Source organism: Atta cephalotes, assembly GCF_000143395.1.
Source record: "Atta cephalotes unplaced genomic scaffold scaffold00008, whole genome shotgun sequence".
NCBI lineage: Eukaryota > Metazoa > Arthropoda > Insecta > Hymenoptera > Formicidae > Atta > Atta cephalotes.
In genome coordinates, this window is record NW_012130072.1 from 1,328,671 (window position 1) to 1,338,778 (window position 10,108).

At 38.2% G+C, this 10,108-nt stretch overlaps 1 protein-coding gene across 1 annotated transcript in view; it reads right to left on the bottom strand.

Annotated features, from left to right (window-relative positions):
- LOC105627081 (homeobox protein B-H2) overlaps nucleotides 1-7,347 on the bottom strand; it is a 31,516-nt gene extending 24,169 nt beyond the window's left edge. Inside the window, exon 1 of the mRNA XM_012208361.1 lies at nucleotides 6,900-7,347. Coding sequence (XP_012063751.1) covers nucleotides 6,900-7,347 — 448 coding nt within the window. The remainder of the gene's footprint in view (nucleotides 1-6,899) is intronic.
- Nucleotides 7,348-10,108: the final 2,761 nt, after the last annotated feature.

A 10,108-nucleotide genomic window follows, 5' to 3' on the forward strand; every position in this document is an offset into this window, starting at 1 on the left:
AAATATATATATATATATATATAAGCATGAAGAAAATATTAATTAAAAAAGTTAGTAATAAAAAAAATATATATATATATATACAAACAAGGAAATTTTAACCGATAAATTAATATTTACAGATAAATAGTGATACCGATGTAATAATAATATCGTGTTATCGCACGTTAATGAAATAATTCTTGTCATAATATCGCATTAATATCTGCGGTATTTTGCGCAATCATAACAGCTTTCGACAGCTATCGTTTCATAATTTATTTAATCATATCATAACAGAATAAGAACTGCGAGGTGTCATATAACAGTGCACGGTAATCTATTGCTACATAGAAACATTATAGGGAAAAATACAATCGAGTATTATAGTCAGATCGTATTATATGAGCCTAAAGTTTCTACGAGGAGTACGTTTCTACGTAATACTTGTATGTTTCTCGAATTTCATTGCGTGGAATGCTCGAAGTGCATTCCACGCAGGCAGTGAACAGAAATACGACGATTGCATCAAGTTACGATCGTTCATATAAAATAATTGAAAAAAAAATGCAAATTTTCTACTTCATAAAAATCGAATCGATTTTTATGAAATAGAAAATTCGCTTAAGATTATATACCATAAATATTTATATTTCTCTAATGATTCCTTTCTACCACAATGTATATTAACTTTAATCTCGATTTAATTTTTTATTTTTTTCTAATTGCAAGAATTAAAAAAATAATAAATAAATTAAACCAAGAAATCTATATTGATAGAAATAAAACTTGAATAATCTCTTTTTAATTTTAGGTGGTTCTGCAATGATTAAAACTAAGATAAACATACATATAATTATGTAAAATGTATATTAGAGAATGTTATAAACATTATTTTTATATGTTCCTTAAAATATGTTGTATATATCTTTGCGCGTACGCGTATATCTTTTCTTATTTCCTAAAATTTTTTACACCGATTCCAAAGTCGTATTTTTATCCTCAAATCGGAGGATGCTCGCAATTATATCGTTGGAAGCATAATTCGAAAATTTCTGAACATACCGCGGTACATATTAGCAATAATTACCCCGTTATTTTGAACGAACGCGCCTCTCGAATCACTTACGCACGCATTATATGGCCGGACTTCGCTAAAGACTTCCTCACGTATACCGTCGACAGGTGTTTACTGTCGTTGTTGGGATTCGCGTGGTTGGTTTCCACAGCGTTTGCTTAACAAGATTTTCAAATCCTCTTAAGCACTCGGCATCCGCGTTGACAAACTTGACCTCACTTTCTCGAAATCGATACTGATCACTGAATCGATACTGAATCACTCCATCTCGAAAGAATAATCGTCAAATTACAGAGAATAATTTAGTTAATTAAAACATCTGATTGAATTATGAGATTTAAATAGTTTCGAAGTCATTTTAGGAAGTTTCATTCGAGTTACTGTGAGATTCTCGATCGGACAATACATGCACAGAAGCGCATTGTTACCTACGTAAACGTTTGCCTCCGACGGAATAATTAATCATTCGCGCATAATCTAAGATCACCCGCTTTGTAAACACGATACCCTCCCTCCGCGCGATCACTCGTTACGATTAGATCTATCGTGATATCCTGCGCAACACCAAATCGTGACGATTGCCAAATCTCGAGTATGCTAAACGCAACGTTGAACGTTTATACTCTGATAAAATGATTAGATCTTCTGTGACTTAAGACACTATACATTTAGCTTACTTTTCAAAATTACGCTTTAATGAATTCCCTCCACATTTTCCTACTTTTCAAGGTACTTTACGAAATAATAATTGTCCAACATTTAATTCTTATTAAGTTACTCAATTTGCGTTATCACTTTATCCCTATTCGACACTCATTGTCAGATAATCGTTTTCAAATCTGTCACTCAAAGTCTTCACTGTCTCTGGCATTTGTGATGACTACCAGCGGCATTCCAGTTCTCGACATTACTGTACTGTTGAATCTCTCTCCTCACTTCTCCGATATTCAGATCGTGGATTAATCCGGCACGCAGATTGTGTCGTCAAAAGTCCGACAGCCGGCTTGTCGGGGCGCTCGCAAAAAGGCGCCTTCGGATATGAAATTGCTTTCGTCTCGCGAAAGTCCCTTACATAGAGCTAACTAATCCGTGCCGACTTCTAAACGGTTGCCAATCATTTCCGGTTCTCGGATTAGTCGCGCGTCGAAAAGTCAGCGAGTTCGTCCATAAGGATGTGAAACGATCCGGTCCCTGGCAGGACCTTCCCGACCGATATACGAAGGTGACAACAATGTGAACCTGGGGATGAATGTTGGCTTTCTAAGCGGCTTACAAACGACTCGTACACGCGCCCAAGAAATGATATTCCGCGCTGAGAAAGATTGGTTTTTTCACACCTTTCTCAACCAGTTAGAATGGAGTGCATTGATCCGATATTAAATCCGTATTAAAAGAAATGTATGAAAGAAAATAGAAACTAGAGGTTATATTATACTTTGACATATATTTATACTCGTGTGAATTTGATGCACGCTACAGTGACGTAATAATCATTGTTATTTTCTTAAATTATATTTTTCGAAGAAAATTGGAAATTTTAGCCTCAGATTTCTATTCTCTTTTGTCGATCTACTTTTCAAATACTATAATAAATACTAAAAATAATTGTGATTATATATTGTATGTACAATATAAACATGTTCTTGAAATTTTTTCTCTATTTTTCTCTTTTTTCTTTTCGTTTTAGTTTGAAAAAAAAAAGAAAAGATGAACCGTACAGAAGTTTAATTGAAAAAAAAACACCTAATTATTAACTTTTAATTTTTATCAACAGTATAAATAAATACTTTGCGTTACAATAAATATACGGTATTGTAAATGACTAATGCTCGTTTTCATCAACATAGATTAATTTTAGTCTCGCTTCAATTCAATTCTAATAATTCAATTCTAATAATTAGAAAAAGAGTAAATAGAAAAGTAGATTAAATCGAGATTATAATTAATCTACATGATGGAAACGGGCATAAAGCAACTGACAAAATATTGCGTCGAAAAGACAATTTTCACCATGACATTGTGAAACATATATAACGATGTAGAAGCAGATCAAATTGAAGCATGTACTTCCTCGCATGTGTTCCGCTTCGCGATTAGATTAGTGTCGCTACCTTAAATTGCACTTCGCTGATAATTTCCCGCTCATCAGCCTGACGCACGAAACGCGTGTAATTGTCGCATAAGGACATAACCAGAACGATAATTAGGGGCTCGCGATCCTCTAGCGAGAAGTAAACAGGTAACGAGCGATCGTATCTTCGGTGCGACGTATGATCGATGCGTAAATCCGTCAGCAATTACATCTGGTTGTTAGTCCGACGTTAATAATTTTCTAATCAACGCCGCGTGAAAGATCGATCGTATTTGTACCGTGACGAGCCGCGGCGTCGCTCGGTCCCGCCGTTGCGCTATGGCGGAATGTAATAATCGAGACGGGAAATTGGAATGGTCGGACGATGGCTTTAACGGTAGAGGGAAGGGGGAGGGAGGGAGGGAGGAAGGGAGGGTCGCCCCGTAAAAAAATCGCTTGGGCCAATCTACGTGAAAGCGTGCGGCGCGGCAATTACATCGACGTTACTCCTCCTAATTGTCTTTCATTAATAATTCTGTGACCGCGGACAGCGTACCACGGAAGGTAGATACACTACTTACACATTGACGATGGTCATGACGCGAGACCGACTGCGACTGATAACGCCAATAACGAATACGCGGTCATTATCTCGAAAAAAAAAAAAAAGAATATTCGGTTTATGCTTCGCGTTATTTGTGAGAATAAAGTCTTTGCAATGCGCGATGGCTCGATATAGATTAGGGCTTCGTTCGTTAAAAGAGTTGGCTTGTGACTGCAATAAGCAGCTTTACTGATATGTTTATTTATTCATAAAGTAGCGGATTTCTTGATACTTGTAACGTATAGACATACATAAAAATTGCAAATCATGTAACTAGATGACTTTCTAATGGATCTTATTATATCTTGTATTGTACAATATGACTTTTTTATCGATATTCGTTAAAAAGTAAGCATCATTTGCTGATATACATATATATTCTTCATATCTATCTACGAATTTGATTAATCTGAATGTAATGTGTGTTAATTAATAATACCTACTGGTAGATGTGTCAATAATTGGTTGGCTTAGATTTAGATATAATATCATTTTATTATTATTTGAAGAATTATATTTCAACTATAAAAATTATTATTGTGAAAATCATGTAGGAACAAAAGAAACAAATAATGAAAACGTTTATTGTCACTATTCATATCGAATATGGATACGCGGATTTTGATCATTGTAAATAATGATTATAAAATATTTATTTTTACAGATATCGCTTAAGATATAGAGAAAATGTTATAATTTAGTATTATATAAGGAATAGTATGAGCTTTTTGTTTTATCTGAAGATGGATTTTAAGTCTTCTCGGAAGATGACATTTTCTTCAATTAACATTCTCTAGTGAGTTATCATATATTGAATCCAAGATATAATAAAAACATAAGACAGTATGTATACATAAGAACGCATGTACGTGTCGCACGATTCGAGCTCAACATCCCTTATCGCGGGCACTTTTCCCTATTCCCTCGTGTCACCGTAGCTAGGCAAGGACGACGATTATCGATTACCATGACGTGACTCTTGAGATTTCCAAACGCCGCGCCGGGGCTGGTCATTGGTCTTGTCCGTGAAACACTTAAGGGGAGTTATAAATAGCGACGCGGTGCAAGGTGCGAGCCGTCGCGGCGAGTCAATGTCGTGGAAAAATTAGCGCCTTAATAGCTCGCTGATGTTTTCACAAGGAAGGAGCGCCGGATTTAGTGCCGCGGAAGCAGTATTAGTGTTACTCGTCGCCGCTTCTAATCACATCGCCATCGTCCGCGTAATTGTCACTAATGCGCTTCTTTGAGGAAATAAGCCGATTACGGAACAAACAGCCAGCTTTAGTCGTTGTAGCGAGCGGCTTCGTTGGAGTGTCGCGTTTAAAAACAAGCAAGCCCCGAGAGAAAAGGAGGACGATTGGTCTTGGGAAAAGAAGCTACGAATTAACGGAAATCGTGCCGATACGCTCACCTTAATAGTTCCCTCTGACGAGTTCCAAGAGAAAATGCGATCTACGATTTCTGCGATCGCCGTGCGGTTTGTAGCGACGTGTGAGAAACGTTTATTATCACAGTAGAAATCGAGTAGCGAGTAACACTTTTCAAACAAGCATTATATCTACATTTATACTCGCAGCTTTGCGCGAGTCATGGAATTAATAATTTGCACGTGTATCCCGTAGGTTTTACAATTAGGATAATTAATGTGAAAGTTTCACTGTAATTAAAAATCGATTTTTTAACGTTTTACTTGCATCTCCGTTGTGCGTATGCGGATGTGAGTTTTGCGTAACACTGGTGGCTTGAAAGTCTTACGAAATTCGGCGTTGTCCGATCAAAAAAGTTATGACAACTTAACACTTGTTCAGCCCGAGGGATTGAACTCTGGAGGACAACGGCGCACAGGTAGAAAAGTAAAGATGAATGAAATAAATGAGGGTAACATAATTAAAGCTTTCGAATGCCGAGCTCCAATTTAGAACCATTAGAATTCCTAAACGTTGTCGGTCGGATGGGCACAGCAACCCACAGAGAAAGAGAGAAACAGAGAAAAAAAAATATACGTTTTATTATCTTAGGAGATATATCTGATTCTCGAAAGAGAGGTGTTCTTTATGCGCGTAACTAGCGATGGCCGTCGTGATTTCACCGATTGGATTGAATCCGGTCGGACCGTGTCCCGTAAATGTCCTTGACATCTCCGTGAAAGTTCATGTGAACGATCAGGTGAACAAATCGAAATCACAATACTCACATATTTCGTAACTGTAAATTATCATTCGAGTATTATACTTTTCAATTAAGTTGAAGTTTTGGTTATTGATAGATGAAAAAAAACACGACACATTTATTATTCCTTTTATGTATATAACTCTGTTTATCTCTGTATATTTTAAGAAATACTTGATTGTGCAGAATAAATTATGTATGCCGTATTTATATATAATAAATATATATATAAATATATGATACATGTATAATATGGGAAAATGAAGCAAAACCGAGCATTATCTGTTTTCGAAAAAAAAAACCAATAAAATTAGCAATAAAACTGAATTGCTATTGTATTTAATAAAATTTTAAAGCAAATGATTGTTTCTAATGTTGTTCTTTGAATTGATAAAGATATATAAGATCTCTCTATAAGATCCGTCTATTCATTTTTATCCCATTTTTTTTACAATATATCTCAAATATCTGTCAAAAATCTAACTTTCTCAACTCCGTTTCAAGACTACTTACGCCGTGAATACATATCTCTTCCTTCTTTCTGTTTAAGAGAAACTAGAAGTTCATGCTTCATAATGTTGCAAATATGCAAAGCACAGATACATTATTTAGTTTAATATATAAAATTCTATATTTAATATATAGAATTCTATTAATATATGGAAGTCTATAAATTTTAATTAATATATAGAAGTCTATAAACTGCATGCCGATTCGGTTTGTCGGACTTGAAATGCATAAACTAAAACTAGAAATATTACCACAAATTATATTGATTGTCTTTAATAATAATAATAATGTTATAAAACATCTTAAAACAAAGAACTTATCGCGAAAAATATTATTTTAGCTGAGATTTGAACTTGGCTCTCTCATTCCATACTTAAAGATACATACTTAAAGAAAGTCTATATTCTAATATCGCCTCGGCTATATATCACGTCGTTATACCGAGCGATGAGCACTGTTTCGAAAGCGTGTAATAAAGTATCATTTACCATTGGACGTAACGGAAGCGCCGTCGTGGTGACTTGCGTCGCTGTCCTCGTCTAGATTGCTGTTGCTCAAGGACGTTCTGGATTGATGCCTGACACTGAGATCTCGCGGTGTTGAGGGTGGACTTCCGGGTGGCTCCTGGCTGGATAGCCCGGATTGATGCATCTTGCTGGAAGCGCCGCCTAAGATATCAGTGATCATGAACCTCGACCTTTGCGGCATCGTTGTCGAGGCATCGCCCCTTTCTAAGCCGTTGTTATTATTCAAATTGTTATTCCGTGAATCTAGCCCGTTGGATAGACGTTCCATTGCCACGCCGTTTCGATCGACAATGTTCTCCAGCCGATGCGCCTCCAGGCCCGACATCCTGCTGAGATTCAGACCGTTATTGGCCACGGCGACGCCACTGAGAGCGGCCACGTGGTGGTTCTGCTGATGATGGACCGTCATCACGGTAGACGCAGGTGGTTCCTTCGGGCTACGGGCACCTGTAGGTGCCTCTGTCGCCACCCCAGGACTCGCCCGGTACCCGGGAGACAGAATCTTGCCGACGGTGACGACGTAGCCTATCCCAGGAAGAGATCGTGCCCTCTCACTCTATTTCAACTGCACTTCACTGTATCCTTAGTAGACCCAATTTCTTTCACTCCTCTTCCCCTCTTACCCGTATAATTGGCACGTTGTTCGGCATCGTTTGATGTTCAATCTTAGATTTGTCGCGATCGAAGGATTGATTTTCCAATAAGAGGGTCAAGAAACTTCTTTTGTGACGAACATTCGTATTAGGAACATGAATACCCAGAGATCTCCAATAAAATTCGATCTTAAAGATTTAGAGATTTGTGTCCGACGTCGAAACTTTTAAATCGCCAAAATCCTGAAGGCGGTTTAGTGAATGAATCGAGGCGAAAATCTTGCAGAATAATCTGGAGTAAATGACGCGTAAGACAGATATTTGCGTCGCAATGTGTATGCACCTTGCACTTCCTCCCGCTCGCTCGATCGCTCCACCTTCGCTACCACCTTCTTCTCAGACGCAATTAAGAGGCCGCTCGGCTCGGCTCCCTGGTTAATTGCTAATTGGCCACTTAACATAATTGCCGCGCATAAGAGCGAAGCCGTCGGCCATTTCCGCTTTTCTTTTTCTCCTTTTCCTTGCTTGTTCAATTATTAATTATTTTTATATAAGACTTTTGTAGCGTGTTCTCCTCTCACTTTTGCACGATTACGCGCTCGGCGTGTTTATCTTACCAACGAAAGTAGAAATAAGTTTGAGACCGTTCGCTAATCAATTGTTTAACCATGAAATAGATGCAATACTTTAAAAGAAAAATTTCTAAACATTAACATATCCTTCGCACTAGATCACAGTTGTGCCTGATGAACGATCACGAGCAATCACTTGTATCAAAGTCCAATCAATCTAGCAACCACCACTCTGGTTTGATCTATCTCGATCGCGTCCATTTGAGAGTCTATGTTTAGTCGGCTTATCGCGGTTGCCTGTCACGCATTCCAGAATTGATCATTCGACGGCGAAACTTTCATTAAGCTTACCGATTTCAAATCGGTAATATAACAGTCTATCAGCACTGTTCCCTTTTGGACTGCACTATCACCTGACTCTTTGTTCACGTTTCGCAGCGTTATTCGATTATCCAGATCACTTTGATAGAACCGAGTCAAATTTTAACAAATGTTTGCAAATTGAATATTCGTCGCGACAAAGATTCTCGAACGGCAACGCCTTCCGGTTAGCGGATTAGATAATCACGAGCGTGCAATTCCGAGAGAAAGATGCGAAATCCTGATCTTCGCCGGACGAAGAATCGCTCCGATCGGTCTGGCTAGGACTGAGAACGTAGTCGTACACGCGAAACGTGCGTGTGCATCGAGTTGCCACGACTGATCTGCCTATACTGAGGACGGCAGGCACCTCCGCTCGTTACTGGGCGGCCATATCGGGATTCTGACACGCCCCTAGATAGCCCTACCACTGATACTTCCAGGCCAATCCCGCTCGTTGCCGTTAAGCATCCCGCCAATCCTGGCTGAAGCAACCTCGGCGCCTCCGCTATGTGCCACGGCTACGCCCAAGTAATTTGAAATGTGTTTCAGCGGTAATTCGATATAAAATTGTAGTTAATATCTTTCATTATAGTCCGGATGGAGGGAAAGGGGGCGCCCAAGCTCCTCGCGCGGAAGACGACGATGGTGGGAGGCATAGGAGTAGTGGCAGGGGACTGTACGGGGAAAGGGGGAAGGGAATGAAGCAGGGTGGAGCGGGCGGTGATACTGGTCTCCCACTTCCAGTTCGTTCTCCTCGAGATGGAACAGCGAAGCGGATCGTCGAGAGAACGACGAGAGAGGGAAGGGAGAAGGAGAGAGTCCAGCGAGACCTAGCTGGAAGGGGTGAAGTGCCATCGAAACGGAGAAGGGTGGTCCCAGCTCTGCGAACTTACTCCACGAATTTACGAATTCACGAGGACGAACGAACTTGGGAGTCCGGGTGAGCGAGCGTCGTGTTTTTTGCTACGTGAACTTTTTTTTTGCCCTGTCGTCGAAGCTCAAGAAAAGGCTCGTTAAGCATATCAAAGAAGCACGTTGATTAATCTGAACTGTGTATTACTAATGTCGCAAGGTGACGTTGAGCGTTAAATTGTGAAATAATACAGTCAATCAGAATAATGTCGACACACACACACACACACACACACACACACACATATGTATAAATGGTGAACTAAATTACTGGTAAGATGACGATTATTCCTGTAATAGATCGAAATCTTTAAAAGTGATGTGACTCATGTATCTCATTGCAATTAATGATAATTTGTTATCGCGAATAAATTTACATGATATATGCGTATATATGTATAATGAGTGAATTTTTAAATTTTTTATAAAAAAACGAATATCTGGATAAAATCGGATACTGCAATTGTTTACTTAAAGCCATTTTTTTTCACGACTTACGTGCAGGAAGGAAAAAAGATTTGTGTATAAAAAGAAAATAAATAGTATGTATTATTGTTACATTATTTATATATAAACAATCGAATTAAAATCATAATTGTTTGTCCGTTTTTTAAAACATATTTAAAAATAACAATCAATTGCTTTTCAATCTCTGATTTACTCAAATATTAGGGGAGAATTAATCTACTCCAATGGATATATATATATATATATATATATATATATTATC